The sequence below is a fragment of the Aethalodelphis obliquidens genome, unplaced genomic scaffold (assembly GCF_003676395.1).
Source record: "Aethalodelphis obliquidens isolate GAN/ISIS:26980383/991018 unplaced genomic scaffold, ASM367639v1 scaffold66, whole genome shotgun sequence".
NCBI lineage: Eukaryota > Metazoa > Chordata > Mammalia > Artiodactyla > Delphinidae > Aethalodelphis > Aethalodelphis obliquidens.
In genome coordinates, this window is record NW_020838010.1 from 1,143,978 (window position 1) to 1,165,735 (window position 21,758).

General features: G+C 40.6%; 1 protein-coding gene across 1 annotated transcript; it reads left to right on the forward strand.

Moving 5' to 3' along the window:
- Positions 1–1,526: 1,526 nt before the first annotated feature.
- NCBP2L (nuclear cap binding protein subunit 2 like) lies at positions 1,527–2,168 on the forward strand. The gene has a single exon (XM_027089493.1). It carries the CDS (start codon positions 1,591–1,593, stop codon positions 2,098–2,100), a length of 510 nt encoding a protein of 169 aa, XP_026945294.1. The 5' UTR covers positions 1,527–1,590; the 3' UTR covers positions 2,101–2,168.
- The last annotated feature ends 19,590 nt before the right edge of the window (positions 2,169–21,758 follow it).

The following is a 21,758-nucleotide window of genomic DNA, read 5'->3' on the forward strand; positions in this document are numbered from 1 at the left end:
CACACACACACACACACACACACACACACACACACACACACACACACCCTCCTTGTCATTTGAGAATCAGTGCACGCAGCCCTTCCTCTGGACACCTTCTCTGGTGCCTCCGAACTGGGTAACTGTTTCTCCTCCTGTGTGATGTAATGGAAAGTGCACGAAATATCCATCGCAAAGTAGATGCCCAATAAATGTTAGTTTCCTTCTCCCTTTCCCCGGGTATTTTGCTAAAATAGTATTGATCACACCATATCATGTTTTCTTGTTTACTTGCCTGGCTTCATCAGTCAATTCTGAATTCATGTGTTCTATCATTCAACACATATTTATTGCATGTCTACTGTATGTGCAAGTCATTGTTCATGCTAGGTGCTGTGGATACAATAATTTCTGAAAATCATACTTTCACTGTATCTTTTTCATTTTTGCATTTATAGCACTTAGCATAGTGCCTGGCAAATAAAGATTGCTCATTATAGGTTTGTTAAGAGAATGCATTTCCTCAGAAGAGTTTCTCAGAAGTGTGGTCCTTGGACTACTTGCATCTGGAACACCGAAGGGTGCAGGTTAAATGTTAAATGTCAGTTCCCAGATCTTGCTCTAGATCTGCTGAGTCAGATTCTCTTAAGGGTGGGCTTCAAGAAGCTGCATTTCAGTCTAGCTCTGCAGGTATTTCTTTCACACTAAAATTTGGGAACCATTGCAAAATAGGAGTCGTGGAGGGGGGAGAACTAATGCATATTTTTTAAAAGTGTAGCTAAAACCAGTTGAATCATTTTTAATGCCTCCTACTACCGTGGGAAAATTTAGTAAAGGGGGAAAAGGGCATTCATTAAAATTATCTGGGAAGGTTTTTTAAGTAGACTTGGAATATTCAAATAATTAAATTAAAGTCTAAGATGATGAGTGGAATTATTGCTAGTAAAATCTAATCTTAATTTAGGTCAGATTTATGATGCCAGAGAGTTCTTATTTTTATAGAGCTTCTTGTGTACTTGATAGTACATAGGGATTCTGCCTAACCTAACAACACAATATATTGATTTCCATATTATAGACTTGAATCACAAATTTATTATTTTAAATCATAAAAGAGTATGCCACAACTGTATTTGTGCTTTGACCCTGATTATGTATGTGTTTTATCTGATGCCTAGTCCTTGATCAGGATGATACTAGTGCTCATTCTCCATGAAAATTTGATCCATTTTACTGTTTTATACCGTATTTTCCGAGAGCGTACTGTTATTAAATGTGTTCTTTGGTAATAGATGAGGTATGTAAGATCTGAGTCAACCAAAGGTAGCGTAACTTCCCTTTCAGGAAGACTTGCAAAATTGGATTTTATGACCATGTTCCTGGGGCTTTTGGAACTTTCTATTTTTGGTTTGCCTTGATGTGATCCTCATGGTCAAGAGCTGAGATGTCTATGCATCTGGGCACAAACCTCTTAAATATACACAGGTTTGTATTTCAGTTTCCCTCCTTGTAACTTTACTTTTGTTAAATTCAATTTAGGGTTTCTTTGGTGGTGATACTGCTGCTAAGCTGGATCGGGAACTGCTGCCCTCACAGCACCCACCGGGCACTATGTCCAAGGACCTGAGAATTCTGTACAGCGACTCCTCCCTGGAGCTGAGCGAGTACCAGGGCCAGCTGTTTAGTAGCAACGACAATGAGCGTGAAAAATTACTGATGGAAGGCTCCACACTGTATGTGGGGAATCTTTCCTTTCATACAACCGAAGAGCAAATATTTGAGCTCTTTAATAGATGTGGTGATGTCAAGAATGTTTTTATGGGCCTGGATAAAATAAAGAAAATGGCACGTGGTTTCTGTTTTGTAGAACACCATAACAGAGCTGATGCCAAAAATGCCATGCGATTCCTAAATGCGACCCACCTAGATGACCATATTGTCCACATAGCTTGGGATCTAGGCTTTAGAGAGGGCAGACAATATGGCCATGGCCAATCTGGGAGCCAGGTAAAAGATGAATTTTGTGAAGAGGAGGCTTTGGAAAACAGCCTCAGGTCCATGGTAGGAGAGGAATCCACTAGAGAAAAACCTGCAACTGTAGCCCCTCAAAAACTATATTAAAGAAAAATACCAGGCCAGCAAATAGCCCATTTCATAACAAATCTAAATTACTTTATTTGCTGGGCAGAAACCCTTTTGCTGTATCTTTCTCTCTGAAATGTTATTAAATGGTGCAAACCAAAATAGTCTCTTGTCCTTGTCTTAATTTTGAAGCTGGTTGTCAGATTACCAGTTTGATCATCAGGTGGTCAAAAGTGAAGTGTTCTTCAGGAATAAATTAGGTACGTTAGATATGAGTCATGAAAAGCACAACTTCCCTTTCAGGAAGCGTCAGTTGGATTTTATGACCATGTTCCCAGGGCCTGAAATGATCATTGTTTTAGACTTTGCATAAAATAAAGTCAAAGAATTGGAAAACTTTAAAAAATTATTAAAAGAATACAAGCACATTATTTTAAAATATTAAAAAATCCAGAAGAGTCTATAATGAAAGCAAAAATCCTCCTGCCCCACCTCTTCCTACCCCAGGCCTATTCCCTGGGTAATAACTTTCAATTATTTTAGCAGGTTGTTTTGGTTTCTTTCCTGGTAGTTTCCTCCATATTTCTAAATAACATGACTGCTTATACTGTTTATTTTAATTTTAAATGTCATCTACTGACTCCCTGCTTTCATAGATGAGAATTTAGCTCACTTACACCCCCACTGGCACTTCTCTTCTCTCAATCCTCTCAATATAGTTTACAACACTTTACTTACATTTTCTATTGTTACATCACATAGGTTAGGTTATGCTGCAGTAACAAACAACCCCAAAAGCCTTAGTGGCTTAAAATCACTAAAGTCTGCTCCCCACACTACATTTCCATTGCTGATTGCCATGATCATATTCCTTCTGGGGCCCAGAAATCTTATCTACTATCAGTAGTGTGAATCAGTTATGGTAATTCCCTCTTTCTTGCTGGTGATTGGTTTAGGAATCCAGGCTTAAGCCAATCAGAGGTTTACAATCCCGTGAGATTAGTTATTAATAAGGTCATAGGTGGACAATGACCAGTGGGGTCCCCAGTAAGACAGAAATGAAAGATTTTTAATTTACGTTTGAAGGAGCGGTTGTCTCTCTCCTTCCCACTGGATGTGAATAAATATGTGTAAAATGATTGCTACAAGCAGCCTTCTTACAACCACAAGAGAAAAAATCCCTAGGATGAATTGGACTCTTTAGAAGGTGGGAAGAAGGACCAAAGAAACTGTGTCCTTCACAAAATTATCCAGCTGCCGAATCAACTAACCTTGTAGCACACACTACATCTGGATGTCCTATTACGTGAGAAAATACATTATTTTATCCTGTAAACCAGCTTGTTTACATGCATCTGAAAGTACTCTGATACCAAATACTTTTTCTTAATTTCATTCTTGTACAAAGAATTTAAATTGCACTCTCATGACCCCAAACTTACCTCTCCAGGGTTCATCACCTTTCATCTGGAAAGTTAGATAAAATCACCTTCTTACTCCTGACTCCTTCACCCTGTGACCTGAGGTTAACCTCTCCATTCAGTAACATTCTTTCCTGAGTAGAGGAGGAAAGGGAATGTCAATTTTTATAACTATTATGTTCCGGGAAATTTGCTAGAGGCTTTAAAACACAATTTCATTTACTCTTAACAGCTCTGTGCCCTTTACATAGATGAGAAAACTGAAGATCAGAGAGGTAAGGGCATCAACTAGTAAGTGGCAGAGCTGGGGTTCAAACCAAGGCATCCATGTCAATGATGGTGCCCTTAATCAAGGTACTCTATTATCTCTTTCCCTTATCTTCAGTCAGGTCAGGAGGTGGAAACCTCTCGTTGAGTTTCCTCTTTCTCAGGAAATTATCCCACTGACTACATCATATCTGAGCTCTCTCCCCCTCAAGCAAGCTTCTCAAGTGTGATCGCCTTTCGGCCTTGACGTGGAGGATCACTCAGACTCCACCCAGCCATATTTATCTTTACTCTCTGGGAGAAACAGGAGTACCCGACATGCATTTCTGGCCAATTTAGCTTACTCTGCATACAGCAATGGAGTTTACTAACTTTTTAGCATCCCCTCTCTGTAACTTCCCTAAAACATAAAAAGAGATTTTTCAAGTCATGTGATTAAAATTTTGTTTTTATCACAGGATGTTTGTGGAGGAGTACCTTGGCATATCTCCCAACCACTCTTCATATTGGCTACCCACTTACCCTGCTCCCAAGGATATCTTTAAGGATTTAACAATGTCCTATGAAGCATACTGTTGGTTACTTTAAAGGAACTTTCATACTGTATGGCTAGAGGACTCCTCCAGTAGTTCTTACAATATAACATATTCTTTAAAATCATGCTGAATAGGGGCTTCCCTAGTGGCACAGTGGTTAAGAATCCACCTGTCAATGCAGGGGACACGGGTTCAAGCCCTGCTCCAGGAAGATCCCACATGCCATGGAGCAACTAAGCCCGTGCGCCACAACTACTGAGCCTGTGCTCTAGAGCCCGTGAGCCACAACTACTGAGCCCAGCTGCCACAACTACTGAAGCTCGCATGCCTAGAGCCCGTGCTCCACAACAAGAGAAGCCACCGCAATGAGAAGCCCACACACCACAACGAAGAGTAGCCCCTGCTCGCCACAACTTCACCGCGTGCAGCAACGAAGACCCAATGCAGCCAAAAATAAATTTAAAAATAAAATAAATAAATTTATTAAAAAATCATGCTGACGCGGGGCGGCTGGGCCCGTGAGCCGTGGCCGCTGAGCCTGCGCGTCCGGAGCTTGCGCTCCGCAACGGGAGAGGCCACAACAGTGAGAGGTCCGCGTACCACAAAATAAATAAATAAATAAAAATAAAAATAAAAAATCATGCTGAATAAATCAACAGAATAAAGGATAAAAATCACATGATCAAAATTCAATAGATGCAGAAAAAACATTTGAAAAAATTCAATACGCTTTTCATGATAAAAATGCTCAACATAGTAGGAATAGAACAGGACTTCCTCACTCTGATAAAGGACATCTATGAAAACCCCACAGCTAACATACTCAATGATGAAAAACTGAAAGCTTTCCCCCTAAGATCAGGAACAATAGACTTTTATTCAATATTGTTCTGGAGGTTTTAAGCTAAGATAATTAGGCAAGAAAATGAAATAAAAGACATTCATATTTAAAAGGAATAAGTAAAATATCTTTATTTGCAGGTTGCAAGAGAAAATCCTAAGGGGTCCACAAAACAGAGAACTACTAGAGCTAATAATTCAGCAAAGTTGCAGGAGATAAAATCAATATACAAAAATCAATTTCACGTATATGAACTAACAATAAAAAGTCCAAAATGAAATTAAGAAAGCAATTCCATTTAAAATAGCATCAAAAAGAATAAAATACTTAGGAAAAAATGCAAAACAAGAGTGCCAAATTTATACTCTGAAAACTACAAAATATTGTTGAAATTGAAGAAAACTTAAAGAAATGGAAAAATATATCCCATGTTCATGGATTGGAAGACTTATTAATATTGTTAAGAGGACAATACCTCCCAAATTGATCAATTGTTTCAGTGCAATTCCTATCAAAATCCCAGCTGGCTTTTTTTTTTTTTTTGAGAAGTTGACAGGTTTGTCCAAGAGTTCATATGAAAATGTAATAGAATAGCCAAAACAATCTTGAAAAAGAAGAACCAATTTGGAAGGCTCACACTTCCTGATTTCAAAACATACTACAAAGCTACTGTAAACAAGACAGTGTTGTACTGGCCTAAGGATAGACATATAGATCAATGGAACAGAATTGGGAGTCCAGAAGTAAACCCTCACATTTACAGCCAAATTATTTTTGACAAGGGTACCAACACAATTCAATGGGGAAAGAATAGCCTTTAAAGCAAATGGTACTGGGACAGCTTTAAACGGATATCCACATGCAAAAGAGTAAAGCTGGACACCTACCACACAGCATATACAAAAATTAATTCAAAATGGATTAAATAACTAAAGATAAGAGCTAAAACTATAAAACTCTTAGAAGAAAACATAAACATAAATCTTTAAGACCTTGGGATAGGCAATGGTTTCTTAGATATGGCACCAAAAGCCAAAGAAGAAATAGATAATTGGATATCAACAAAAATTTAAAATTTTGTGCTTCAAAGGACAGCACCAAGAAAGTAGAAAGACAATCCACAGAATGGGAGAAACATTTTGTAAACCATATATCTGATAAGGAACTTGTATCTAGAATATATGAAGAATTCTTACAATTCAACAAAAAAAGACAAACAACCTAAGTAAAAATGGGCAAAGGATCTGAATAGACATTTCTCCAAAGAAGAAATACCTATGGTCAATAAGCACATGAAAAGATACTCAGTGTCTTTAGCAATCAAGGAAATGCAAACCAAAACCACAATGAGATGCTACTTCACAAACAGTAGGATGGCTATAACCAAAAAGTCAGATTCTAATAACAAGTGTTGGTGAGGATATAGAGAAACAGGAACACTTATACATTGCTGATGGGAATATGACTTGGCATGGCTGCTTTGGAAATAGTCTGGCAGTACCTTGAAATGTTAAGCAAAGGGTTGCCAAATGACCCAGCAATTCTTCTCCTAGGTACATACCCAAGAGAAATGAAAACATATGCCCACAAAAAAACTTGTACACATATGTTCATAGCACCATAATTTATTAGAGGCAAAAAGTGGAAACAACACAAACGTCCATCTACTAATGAATGGATAGATAAAATGTGGTATATCCATGCAATAAAATATTATTTGGCCATGAAAAGAAATGAAGTACTGATACATGCTATAATATGGATGAACTTTGAAAACATTATGCTGAGAGGCACCAGTCAAAAAGGACCACTTATATGAAATGTCCACTGTAGGTAAATCCACAGAGACAGAAAGCAGATTAATAGTTGCCAGGATCCAGGGAGGTGTGGGGCAATGATTGCTATTTGGTATGAGATTTCTTTTTGGGGTAGTGAAAATGTTCCACACTGATTGTAGTGATGGTTGCACAACTCTATGAATATACTAAAGCCTTTAAATGGGTGAATTGTGTGGTATGTGACATGTCTCAATAAAACTGTTTAAAAAATCACACTGAATAAAAAGTTTGTTGGGGGCTTCCCTGGTGGCGCAGTGGTTAAGAATCCGCCTGCCAATGCAGGGGACACGGGTTTGATCCCTGGTCCAGGAAGATCCCACATGCCGCGGAGCAACTAAGCCCGTGTGCCACAACTACTGAGCCCTCATGCCACAACTACTGAAGCCCACGCACCTAGAGACCGTGCTCCATAACAAGAGAAACCACCGCAATGAGAAGCCCATGCACTACAACTAAGAGTAGCCCCCGCTCACCACAACTAGAGAGAAAGCCCTCACACGGCAATGAAGACCCAGTGCAGCCAAAAATAAATAAATATATTAAAAAAAAAAGTTTGTTGGATATGGGCAGATATAGGGGGAGACAGGCTACTTTATCTGTGTATATCCTGGTGATATTGAAGGCTTCTTCAATTAAAAATTTATTGTATAAGACTTACCTTCCCTACAACCCTACTTTCACCCCCAATTCATCTTCTTTCAATTTGTTTTCTTTGATGGGTTTTTCTATGGTGCTAGCACCACCAACACTTTCCTTTGTGGGGAGGGGGGATATATATTTAGTCAGACATTTGGATTTGTTCCTGTATTCTCTTTGTCCTGATAAGGATAGGGCACTGGACCAATTTCTGATCTCAATCTAGGGATAACTGGAAATGATATATAATGCTACCTTTGAATCACTTCCTCCCTGAAAGACACTTTCTCTGTCCTCTTGAGGCTCTTGGATTTTTTATTTTTGCAACTGGACAATGAGATTTTCATCTTCACCAATTTTCCAGACCAAAAAAGAAATCCCCCTGGAACTTTAACTAGCTGTCTCCAGTGGGTGTAAATTGGGCACAAGGTACAAAATAATGAACTGAGAATGGCCTTGTATCTCACCTCATAGGATCTCACATCTCATCTCATAGGATTCCCCCAAAACTCCCTTACTGAGATAATCCATGCTTTTCTCTAATAAAGTTCACTGTTTTATTATGTATGTTCTTTTGCTGGTGGGCAGATAAGACCTGCAGATAACAACTTATTCAAGGTTTACCAAGAAATCAGGGAAATGAAAAGGAGGGAAAACATTTTATAATGAGTTATAAATTTCTAATGAGTTATAAATTCTTTAATAGTCTTATAGTAGATTTCTAATTATTTTGAAAAACTGTGGTTTCACTATGTTTTTGTTTTTGTTTTTTGGTTTCACTATTTTTGAACTCATATTCATTAAATAATTATTGAGTGCCTACTATATGCCAGCAAGTCTGTAGGTTCTGGGAATACAACAATGAACAAGATGGACAAAAATTCCTGCCTTCATGGATCTTGTATTCTAAAAGGAGGAGACATAATAAATACATACAATATATATGTTGGTTGGTGATAAGTACTATGGTGTTAAAATAAAACACTACTTAGTGAATGAGCAGGTAGGATTGCAATTTAATATAGAGTGGTCAGGAAAGGCCTCACTCAGAAAGTGTCACTTGATCAAAAATCTTTAAGAGGTGAAGGAGCTAACCATTTGGATAATTGAGTGTGGTAGATTGTATGACTGTAATAATCTCTCTCATGCAGCATGCCCTTTTTGTAATGTGACTTTGCTACTCCTCCTATCAAGAAGTGGAGTTTCCCCCTCTTCTTCTTGAATCTGGGCTGCTCCTGTAACTTGCTTTGACTAATAGAATGGAACAGGAATGATTTGTAAAATTATCTATGCTAGACCTTAAGAGGTTTTGCAGCTTCTGTTTTTACCCTCTTAGAACGTGGCTGCTACATAGAGAAATCCAAGCTCTCTTGATGTAGAAACAGGCCACAAGAAGTGCCTGTTTAAAGTGCCCCAGTTGACAGCGAGCACGAAGGCTCCATTCTTGTGAGTGGGGCCAGACCTAGTCAAGCTGCCCCATCCAATACCATGTGGAGCAGAGATGAGCCATCCCCACTGAACTCTGCCCAAAGAGGAGACAGACAAAAAAAGGTAAGTAAGTAGAATAATTATAAAGTATAGTAAGTTCTACAAAGTAAACAAACAAGAGGCTAAGAAGGAGAATAATATAAGGGACCTAATTTATTTAGAAGGATTGGCCAGGGAAGGCGTATCTAAGGAAATGGCATTTGAGTTCAGACATAAAGGATGTAAAGGAATGGTGGTAAGAGTATACTAGGCAGAGGGAAAAGCGAGTGCAAAAACCCAGTCTCGAAAGAGAGCTTAGGTGTTTCAAGCACTTTTTAAAGAAGACAAGGGGGGCTAAAACAAGGGAGATGATTCCAGGGAAACAGACAGAGATTTGATTATACAAGGTCCAGCAGTTGATAAAGAATTTGTATTTTTCCCTAGGTGAACTAAAGGGTTCTAAGCTGTGTAGTGACATGATCTTTCATTTTAAAAGGGTCACTTTTGCTGCTGTGGGAGAATGGATTAGAGGGGTCAAGAATGCAAGTAGAGAAATTAGGTCCTATTGCAATCCAGACTTGAGTGGAAAGTAGTCCCGTTAGAGTGATGACAATGAAGATGGAGAAGTGTGACTAGCTTTAAGATATGTTTTGAAGATACAGCCTGCTGAGCAGTGAGGACAGGATACGGGAAAAGGAAGAATCAAAGATGACACATCGATTTCTGGCTTAGGAAATAGGATTGATGGTAGTGCTCACTACTGAACGTAAGGAGATGATTAGGGGACTCCAGACTTCAGTTTTGAATACATAAAGTGTGCTATATTTGTGAGATATCTTTATATAGGTGCCAAGTGGACAACCGGAACTCAGAGGAGAACTCTGATTGAAAGATTTAAATTTGGGGGTCATCAAAATAAAATACGGTATTTAAATCTATGGGAATGGCTGAGATCACCCATTGAGAGAACATAGAGTAAAAACAGAAGAGAGTATAAGACAGATCACTGAAGAATACCAATATTTTAAAATTAGCTAAAGGAGGAGCAGATAGTTAAGCAGAATGAGTAGTGGCTAAGCAGTTAGGGGGAAAATCATGGGAGAATGGTGTCAAGAAAGGCAAGAGAGACTGAATGCTTCCTCTCCCATTCCTCAGAATAGCTATTTTGACCCTATACTATGTACTTTCCTCCTTGCACTGCGTAGATGACTTTGCCTCCTACTCACAAAGAATATAGGCCATCAGGAAGGATATCTCTCTCACCAACTCCTTACGTACAAACTTACCTACGTATGCACAGTCCCATGTTTTCTTTCTTTCTTTTTTTTAAAATTAATTAATTAATTTTATTTATTTATTTTTGGCTGCGTTGGGTCTTCCTTGCTGCGTGCGTGCTTTCTCTAGTTGTGGCGAGTGGGGGCTACTCTTTGTTGTGGTGCATGGGCTTCTCATTGCGGTGGCTTCTCTTGTTGTGGAGCACGGGCTCTAGGCGCACGGGCTCCGTAGTCGTCGTTCACAGGCTCCAGAGCGCAGGCTCAGTAGTTGTGGTGCACGGGCTTCGTTGCTCCGCGGCATGTGGGAACTTCCCGGACCAGGGCTCGAACTCGTGTCCCCCGCATTGGCAGGTGGATTCTTAACCACTGCGCCACCATGTTTTCTTCCTTCTTAAGTGCAAATCTATCTACTCTCCTGTCTAAGGCTAATGCTCCAACGATGTGGAACTGCACCAATGTGCCCCATGCCAGCGATATCCCTTCTTTCCTGTATCTTTACCCTATTTCCACTTGATGTTTCCCCTGAGGCTATAAACTGGCACGAATCTGTCCCATCTGAACAACAGCATCAGCTGCAACCACTACCACCACTGTCCTCCCTCTGGACTTGCCTCCACAGGCAAACTTGCTAAAAGAAGTCGAAAGTAAAGTAAAACTAGTTGAGAAGAAGTTGCTGTCTCCACTTCTTCATCTCAGAATCACTTCTGTGAAATTTTAGCTTTTTATTTGAACATAACTTCAGACACAGAAAACTTGCAAGAAGAGTTTAAAAAAATCCCATTTTGCCCTTCACTCAGATGCCCCAAATGTTAACATTTTACCACATGTGCTTGCTCCTCTTCTCCCTCCCGCTTCTTCTTCTCCTTCTCCTTCTTCATGTCCCCCGCCCCCACCGCCACACACACACACACACACACACACACACACACGCACACGCACACGCTTATGTTCTGGACCATTTGAGAGTAATTTGCAGACATGATGCCATCTACCCTTATATATTTCAGTGTTTTTCCTAATAATAAGGATATTATTAGCACAATGATTATTATTAATTAAGGATATCAAGCACAATGATTAAAATCAGGAATTAACATTGATACAGTATTAGTAAATCTACAGACCTAATTCCTAATTCAGATTTCACTGAATGCATTGTCCCAACAGTGTCCTCTGTAGCAGAAGAAAATCTTGGTTCATGAGTAGCACTCAGCTTTCGTGTCTCCTTTAATCTGGAATAATTCTACAGTCCTTGTGTTTCATGACATTGACAATTTTGAAGAGTACAGGCCAGCTATTTCGTAGAATGTCCTTCAGTCTGAGTGTATCTGAATTTTCCTCATGATTAGGTTCAGATTATGTGCTTTTAGAAAGAGCGTCACAGAAGGCCTGTGTCCTCAGCAAGCACATGATGCTGATTTGTCCCGTTAGTGGCCATATTAACTTTGACCACTTGGTTCAGATTCTGTTTGTTGGGTTTCTCTGCTGCAAAGTTATTATTTTTTCCCTCTTGTACTAATAGATATCTAGTAAGGAAACACTTTGAGACTATATAAACATCTTTTTACTCAAACTTTCACCCACTAGTTTTAGCATCCACTGATGAGTCTTTATAAGAGAGAGGAAGGAGAGAAGTTAGAGAAGGTGATATGACATCAGAGGCAGAGACCGTGAAGGATATGTGACAAGATTACGCTGCTGGCTTTGAAGATGAAAGAAGGGGCCATGAGGCAAAGGAATGCAGGTGATCTCTAGCAGCTGGCAAAGGCAAGCAAATGGATTATTCCCTAGAGCCTCCAAAAGAACCAGTCCTATTGACACCTTGACTTCAGCTCAGTGAGACTGATTTTAGATTTCTGACCTCCAGAAGCATAAGAAAATAAATTTGTATTGTTCTAAGCCACTAAGTTTGTGGCACTTTGATAGCAAATGCAATAGAAATAGAAATACAATACAATAGGAATACAGTACAGTAGCAGTAAAAAGCTAATTCACTGGGGCTTCTCTGGTGGTGCAGTGGTTGAGAGTCCGCCTGCCGATGCAGGGGACACAGGTTCGTGCCCCGGTCCGGGAAGATCCCACATGCTGCGGAGCGGCTGGGCCCGTGAGCCATGGCCGCTGAGCCTGCGCGTCCGGAGCCTGTGCTCTGCAGCTGGAGAGGCCACAACAGTGAGAGGCCCACGTACCACAAAAAAAAAAAACCAACAAAAAACAATTCACTTACCTCCTTGTTATTACACTGTCCTGCTTTTCCTACCTCTTTGGCTGCTCTTTTTCCTTCCTTCCAGGGGTCTCTTCCTCTGTCACTCCTTAAATAGTGAGGATCCCCCAAACTCTGTCCTCAGCCCATCTCTCACCTTATTTTGCAGCCTCTTCCTAGGTGAACGTATGTGTTCTCATAATTCCAGTGTGCACACTCATGATTTCCACATCTGTGTATTCAGCCCTTATCTCTTTTCTGAGCTCCCCATCCACATATCCATTTGTCTACTCAACAATTCCACCTAGTTATTTCCTACACTCTTCACACTCAACATGTCCCAAACTGATCTCATTATGCTTCCCCCACATTCTCCATCCCCATTTCTACCCAACGTCTGCTTCCCCTTCTGCATTCCCTGTCCCGGATAGTAACACCACCGTCTCCAAGTACCCAACCAGAAACCTGACTTTTTTCTCCTTCACTTATTTTGTCACAAAGTTCTAAATCTCTTTCATTTGTGCGCTCTCCTTGTTATCTCTTGCTTCACATATTGCAGTGGTTTCCCTACAGCTCTTCTGCTTCTGTCTCAACCCCTTCGAATGACTTCAGCTACCTGAGTAATTTTTCTAAAATGCAAATTTCATCATGGCATTCTTCTATTTAAAGCCATTCAAAGATTGCTCATAGCTTCTGGATAATGTCCATACTCCTTGGAATGTCATTCATGAACTGCCTTCGGACTATCTCACCAGCTTTTTCTTTTCATACTGCTCCATCCTCAACCTATGTGCCTACAATATTTTTTTAAAATAAATTTATTTATTTATTTATTTAGGGCTGTGTTGGGTCTCCGTTGCTACACGCGGGCTTTCTCTAGTTGTGGTGAGCGGGGGCTACTCTTTGTTGCAGTGCACAGGTTTCTCATTGCGGTGGCTTCTCTTGTTGCGGAGCATGGGCTGTAGGTACGCGGGCTTCAGTAGTTGTGGCACGTGGGCTCAGTAGTTGTGGCTCATGGACTCTAGAGCGCAGGCTCAGTAGCTGTAGCGCATGCGCTTAGTTGCTCCACAGCACGTGGGACCTTCCTGGACCAGGGCTCGAACCCGTGTCCCCTGCATTGGCAGGCAGATTCTTAACCACTGAGCCACCAGGGAAGTCCTGTGTGCCTACGATATTATTCATTTATTGAAATTACCAGGTTTCCTTTGGCCTCTGTGCCACTGTGCCATCTTTCTGAAATGCCCTTCTTCCCCTGAACAACATCTACTCTGCCTTCGAAAGAAGACATAGTGTTTTCTTTTTTAAAGTCTTTATTGAATTCGTTACAATATTGCTTCTGTTTTATGTTTTGGTTTTTTGGCCACGAGGCATGTGGGATCTTAGCTCCCCAACCCGGGATTGAACATGCACCCCCTGCATTGGAAGGCAAAGCCTTAACCACTGGACCGCCAGGGAAGTCCCTCTACTCTGCTTTCAAGACTTACCTTTCCCTGGCTGCCCTCCTCCCACTTCCACTGCTTAGTAGGATCCCGTCCTACATGCTCTGTAGCAGCTTGTATTTATCGTATGTCAGTGCTTTATCACACTTTATTGTAATTGTCTGTTCACTTATCTTTCCCCTACTAGACTGTGGACTCCTTGAGGACAGGGACTCAGCACACACTGAAAAAATTAACGCTAGTATGATGAGTTTGATTTACATAAAGCACCAATGAAAACCAATCCAATTGTTTCGTAGTCACAGGCTTGTATTTTATCTCATTGTATATGCATTGATAATTCCTTGAAGTAAAATATGACATATATATTTTTTTAAACATTGTTTTTTAAAATATTTTATTTATTTGGTTGTGCTGGTCTTAGTTGCAACTCACGGGATCCTTAGTTGTGGCTCACCAGCTCCTTAGTTGCAGCATGTGAACTCTTAGTTGCAGCATGCATGTGGGATCTAGTTCCCTAATTAGGGATTGAACCCAGGCTCCCTGCATTGGGACCACAGTCTTAACCACTGTGCCACCAGGGAAGTCCCAGATTTATATATTAATTGTCATGTATTTTGATATATTTGCTAATTCTGTCCACCTGGACTCCATTTTCACTCCTTGAAGCTTATAGTTCCTTAGAACACAACTTAAAGTCCATTCTAAATGATTATCTTCAGTGAACAGGTAATTTTCCACAGTCGCACAGAACTGAATTCTTCATTTTCTCCTACAAGCTTATCAGGAGTTAGAGAATCTAAGAGTTGAAAAAGATCTTTATAGGTTTCATTTTCCAGTGCTTCCCAACACTGATAGCTCATCTGAGGGAGCCTGTAAATATACAGATTCTCATGCCCCACGCAAGAGGTACAATACAGTATAATCTGAGATCAGTATTTCTAAAATTTTCCTCAATTAGTTCAGATGAGCAACCAGTGTTTAGAACCCTTGATTGGGTCTAATCATCTTACCGGTGCTTAAATACCCTGGATGGCATTATAGCATATACAATTCTTCTTAAACTTTAAAGTGGAATTTTACTCGGTAGGTCTGGGTAGGGGGCCTGAGACTCTGTATTTCTAGGAAATTCTCCTATGATACAATGTGGCTGGTCCTTAGGCCACACTTTGAATAGCAAGGGCATGAAAAGCACACAATGGTGGAGTCAAGAGAAACCTGGGTTCAAATCCTACTTCTTCTACGTAGTAGTTATGCAACCTTGGGCAATTTACTTCACTTTTCTGATCCTCAGTTTCCTCACTTATAAAATTGATATGATAATGCCTCATTGGGCTGTCGTGGAGATTTTTTTTTAAAGAATACAAATTGACACAGATATATTCTTTTGAAAATTCAAGCAATCCAAACCAATTGAACTTTCTCTTCATCTTGATTATGCAGACACATTCGAAGAGAACATCTTTACAGTACTGTGCCTTCCTATACAGAAATGTTGCTGTGTATTTGTCTTTATGTGCCATGATTAAATTAAATGAAATAATGCTTTAGAAACACTTAGCATGGTTCCTGGCCATCTTAAGTGCTCAGAACATGGTAGCCGGTAGCTTTAAAAAAAATTGATTTTGGAAAATTTCAAACACACACACTGTAAAGAGGACAGTATAAGTGAATCTCCATGTATCCATCACCCAGTTTCAACAATTATCACCATATGACTAATCATGTTTCACCTGTACACCAACCCATGTCTCCTTCCTCTGGATTATTTTAAAGCAAATCCTAGACACACTTCAGTGTGTATCTCTGAAAGACCAGTCCCCACCCCACCCTTATCTCCCTCTCTCTCTCATTAAAACCATCATGCCATTATTTTCACCTAAAAATTGAACCCCAAAATCTTAATGTGATCAAATATCCAATCAGCATTCAAATATCTCCAATTATAGCAAAAACAGTCTTTTGAAGTTGGCTTGTTCAAATCAGGGTAAGAATGGAAGTTGTATTATTCTTATTCTTATCATCATCATCATTATTATCATTTCTATCACACAACTCTCCAGCCTTGACCTCCAGTGATGAGAAGCTTACCAGCTCTCACCCCAGTTCGTTTTTATTATTATTTCTTTTTTTTGCGGTGTGTGGGCCTCTCACTGTTGTGGCCTCTCCCGTTGCGGAGCACAGGCTCCGGATGCGCAGGCTCAGCGGCCATGGCTCACGGGCCCAGCCGCTCGGCGGCATGTGGGATCCTCCCAGACCGGGGCGCGAACCCATGTCCCCTGCATCGGCAGGCAGACTCTCAACCACTGTGCCACCAGGGAAGCCCTCACAGCAGCTCATTTTATTTTTCGATAGTGTGACTATGAGGTTTCCATTCAATATAAAGAAGATTGCTGTCTCCCTGTATCTTCCATCCATTTGGGTCTTACATGGAAAAAATCTGCTCCCTCTGCTCCGTTACAGCCTGTATTAGTTTCCTGTGGCTGCCGTAACAAAGTGCCACAAACCAGGTGGCTTAAAACAGAAACTTATTGTCTCAGTTCTAGAGACTAGAAGTCTGAAATCAAGGTGTTGACAGGGCTATGTTTCATTTGAAGGCTCTGGGGAGAATCCTTTCTTGCCCCTTCCAGCTTCTGAGGGCTCCTGCTCAGAAGGAGTTGTGACACCACAATTCCAATCTGTGCCTCCTGCTTCACCTGACCTTCTTCCCTCTGTGTCTGTGACCGAATTTCCTTCTCAGAAGGACGCCAGTCATACTGGGTTAAGGGCCGACCCTATGCCAATATGCCTCATCTGAATGAATTGCATCTGCAAAGACTTCATTCAAAAGTAAGGTCACATTCTGATGTTCCAGAGGTTAGGACTTCAACATACCTTTTGTGGAGGGGGCGGGACACGATTCAACCCATAACACAGCCCTTCAAATATTTGAAGAAAATAATCAAGTCCCTTAGAGTCTTCTCTTATCCTGGTTAAACCTTCCCTGTTCCTTCAACCATTCCTGAACTTTGGCTTTATTTTTTTCCAAACCACTGCCATTTATTGAATAATCCAACTGAGCCCACTGATTGAAATGTTGTTCAGGCATAGTTTGACCATGCAAATAGACCCACACTATCTCCTCCCCGGTTCAACATACTCTATTTCTATCACTGCAGCTTAGGTTTGACGTATCATTTCCTCTACCTCCCCTCATCTCAGGCTGAATTGGGTGTCCCTTTTCTGTTCTTTTGTTTTACCTTTATCATTGCACTTACCACACTATGTAACAATTATTTGTGTGAAAAGAATTAAGGGTGTTATAAGTCAACCTAATGAGCCAACAGTATGTTATGGCCATAAAATAGTTGATTCATCAAATATTAATTGAATTCTTATTATGTGCCAGGCACTGTACATGGTGTGATGGATACAATTTTGAATAAAGCATAGTCCTTGCCCTCAGGAAACTCATAGTCTAATGAGGGATACGGGCATGTGAACAGACAAGAAAAATATGGCTGGACTAGTGCTGGGATAGAAGCAGGATGCTTTGGAAGCACAGAAGAGGAAAATCTAACCCAGCCCAGGATGGGACATGTTAAAGAAGCCTTCTTTTAGGAAATGATGCTGGGGCTGAGTCTGAGAGAATGAGAAGAAGTCTGCCAGGCAAAGGGGGAGTGAGAAGTAGAGAGGATGGGCATCAAAGCAGAGGCTGCAGCATGAGCAAAGTCATAGAAGTGTTTGGAGAATTGCAAGGTTGCAAGCAGTTTGGTATTGTTGAGACATTAGCTGTGAGCGAGGCAGTAGCGTGGGAGATGAAGCTGGCAAGTTTGAGATTTGCATGGCCCTGACGTAGCTTGGATTCCATCTTGCAGGTAATGATGTGTTACATGATCATATCTGCAATTTCAAAAGCTCATTCTGGTGGCTGTGCGAAGGGTTGGACAGGGTCAAAACTGGAGGCAGGGAGATCAACTAAGAGTTGGTTACAGTTACTAGGTGTGTGATGAGGTGAGAAATATTTGAGAAGGAAAATTATCGAGATTGGCTGGGGGGGACTTCCCTGGTGGTCCAGTGGGTAAGACTCCATGCTCCCAATGCAGGGGGCCTGGGTTTGATCCCTGGTCAGGGAACTAGATCCCGCATGCATGCCACAACAAAGAGTCCACATGCCACAACTAAGAAGTCCACATGCTGCAACTAAGAGCCGCATGCCACAACTAAAGATCCCACATGCCGCAAGGAAGATCCTGCATGCTGCAACCAAGACCCAGCCCAGCCTAAATAAATAAATAAGTAAATATGAAAAAAAAAAGATTGGGTCAGGATTTAGCTATGGGGGGAGTGAGAGGAAGTGAGGAGGCAGAACTGACTTTCAGGTTTCTGGTGTGGGAGGGACTGGGTGATGCCATCAGTTGAGACAGGGAATATAAGAACAAAAATAGATCTGGGGAGGAGATACTGAGTTTGGTTTTGGACATGTTCAAGTTGAGGTACCTGCAGGATTTTTCAGACTTGGAGTAAAGTTCTGGCCTGGAGTTATACATTTAGGTGTCATCAGAGCAAAGGTAGAAATGAAAACAATGAGGATGGATGGGACCATCTGGGAGAATTTGGAAAGTGGGAGGAACCAAGGACCCAGGATGAAATCCTGGTCAACACCTACGGGTTGATGGAGGAGGGGGGTCACATGAAAGAAAAAGCAAGAATAGTCATAGAGGTGTGAAGGGAACAAGGAGAGTGTGGTGTCATGGAAACCACAAAAAAGAAAGAAATGAGCAGCAGCGTTAAATGACACTGAAAGGTCTAGTAAAATAGGGATTCCAGGAAAGAACTTATTTAATGCTTTGCTAAAATCCAAAGAAATCCAAGATTCCATTTGCTTATTCTTCCTAACAATTAGCCTCATCAAAGAAGGAAATCAGGTTAATTTGACTTATTCTTAGTGAAAACATCTCCCTTTAATAATCTGAGCATTCTAGAATTTTTATTAAATGGACATATATTTATTGAGCATTTAACTTATGCCAGGCATTGCACTAGGCTGTGTTCTAGGCTCATCATTAGTAGACTAGACAGAAAAAAATCCGTTCTCTTGTGGAGCTTGTAACTGAGATACACTATAGCTATGATTCTGACTCCAATTCCGATGAGTGTCAGGGGTTGTCCCCATACCACCAAGCGATTTTCCCACACCAGCCGAGTGTCCTACAATTCAACTCAATTCTGACACTATCCACCTGGACATAAATGTTAGAACACACAGGTTAAGGGCTCAGTCCTATAAGACCCCCACACCTTTAAATGCCAATCACAAGATCAGATTGTTGCCTGGGCTTCTGACCCACTGGCTATAGATTTGAGGTTCCAACGACCCCCTCCTTGAGTTCAGTTAATTTGCTAGTGCGGCTCACAGAACTCAGAGAAACATTTTACTTACTAGACTACCAGTTTATTATTAAAAGATATAATTTTAGGAACAGCCAGATGGAAGAGATGCATAGGCAAGGTATATGGGAAGGGACACCGAATTTCCAAGCCCTTTCTGAGTACCCAATCTCCCAGCATCAACATGTGTTCATCAACCTGGAAGCTCTCCGAACCCTGTCCTTTTGGATTTTTATGGAGGCCTCATTACACAGGCATCACTGATTAAATCATTGGCCATTGGCTATTGACTCAACCTCCAGGCCCTCCTCTCCCTGGAGGTCCCCTGACAACCAGCATCCTACCTTGGGTGTGGTCCAAAATTCACCTCATTAACATAACAAAAACACATTTCCCACTCTCATCACTTAGGAAATTCCAAGAGTTTTAGGAGCTCTGTGCCAGGAACAGGAACAAAATTCAAGTATATATTTCTTATTATAAATCACAATATCACAATAGCATAATGCTTATGAGCCTGGGTCTAAATCCTGGAATCACCACCTGCTAAACTATATGAGTATGGATAAATTACTTAATCTCACAGCCCTAGTTTCTTCGTCTGTAAAATGGGGAGACTAAGGATTATTGCCGGGAAGTTATTATTAAGGTTAAAAGAGCTAATACACGTAAAATGCTTTGAACAGTGTCAGGCGCATAAGAGCTCAATAAATGCTAGTTTTTCTGCTGTGTATGGGGGCATGGGGACAAGCCAATAAATAAGAAAATATACATTAGTGCAATGGAAATAATTAAAATAGATTTGAAAGCAAGTAAATGCATAGTTACTTTAGATTGGATTGTCTTACTCTAAGACAAGGATGTTTGAGTTGAATTCTGAACAAAGAGGAATTAGCTGTGTAACAATCCTGGCAAAGTACACTCCAGGTAGACCAACTATGGCCCTTGGGCCAAATCCGGTCCATAGCCTGTTTTTGTAAATAAATTTTGATTCTTTACATATTATCTGTGGCTGCTTTTGCTCAGAGATGAGTAGTTGCGACAGAGACCATATGGCCCAAAAGCCAAAAATATTTACTGTTTGGCTCCTTAGAGAAGTTTGCCCACCCCTGCTCTAGGCAGAAGGAATAGCAAATGCAAAGGCCCTAGGCAGGTATGAGCTTGGAGAGCTCAAGGAACAGAAAGAAGTACTGGAATGGGTAAGAGGAATGAATGGTAATGAATCTTGCCTCAGACCCACATTAAGTCCACACTGGTCTGTAGTTTGCAGAATCCACCTTCCTTCCCCTTTTGAAAGCCATTCATCTCCAGTCTTTGAGGATCTGATACTGGTACTTCTCCCTTGTGTACGATTTTCCAAGGATCACTAACCGTGGTTCATCGATTGTACTTGCAGGTTCTCATTGCCTAGGGAGTAATTCATCTGGGCCAGAAGATTTGAACTTATTTAGAGCAGCACTCTTAACATATCGCAGGCCAGTCGATACTAACAGTAAGCACTATCTCCAACCACTGCTTTATTTTAAACTTGAATCCCATTGAACTTCATTTCACTGATATTTTTGACTTGGAATTTATTGTCATGGATCTTAAGTTAACTCTGATTAATATCCATTATATATATATTTATAGATATACATATCTATATGTTTGTCTATACATATCTATACTTGTCTATATCTGTGACAGTATTTCCAAAACTGTATTTTGAGAGATGCTAGTATCCTGTGAGATATTAATAAGTGAGTAGAACATGAAAGTTCCATGGTCAAATATATATGGTAAATGCTAAGCAAAGCTAAAATAGGTTTTATTTCTGGCAGGACTTCTTAAAGCCTTAATATGCTAATGTGTGCTGTGAGTCTCTGAGAGAGAGATTCAGTGTGCAACATTTCCTAAACTTACTTGATCAAATTCATTTTTCTTAGAACACCAGTTAGTACCCCAAGGGACACTAGTGTTTCTTGGGTCAGTTTGAAAATCTCTGGCTTTTAGGCAGTTGAGGCACTGAGAAATGTATCTGGCCTCCCTGCGTGAATCTGCTATAAATTTCTGCCAAAAGATCCTTTTCATGTGATATTCTCATTGCAGATTGAAAGTTGGGGTAAATCTGTATCAGTGTGATTAAAGTTATCTCTGGACTGTACTCTTTCCTGATTCTTGCCATCCATCCGGCAAATATTAGCACCTACTATGAGCTAGGTCCTGTTCTAGGTGTTGGAGATACACCAGTGATGGAGACAGACAAGGTTCTCGTTCTCGTGGAATATATATGCGTGCATGCGCGTGCGCATGGCGGGGAACATATAATAAACACATATGATAATTTTAGCTAGTGATAAGTGCCCTGAAGGGTGTTATATCAGAGAGTAATGTGACGGGGTAACTTTAGATGGGGTAGTCAGGGA

Coding starts and splice junctions, on each gene's coding strand:
- NCBP2L (XM_027089493.1), top strand. CDS start 1,591: ATGTCCAAGGACCTGAGAATTCTGTACAGCGACTCCTCCCTGGAGCTG.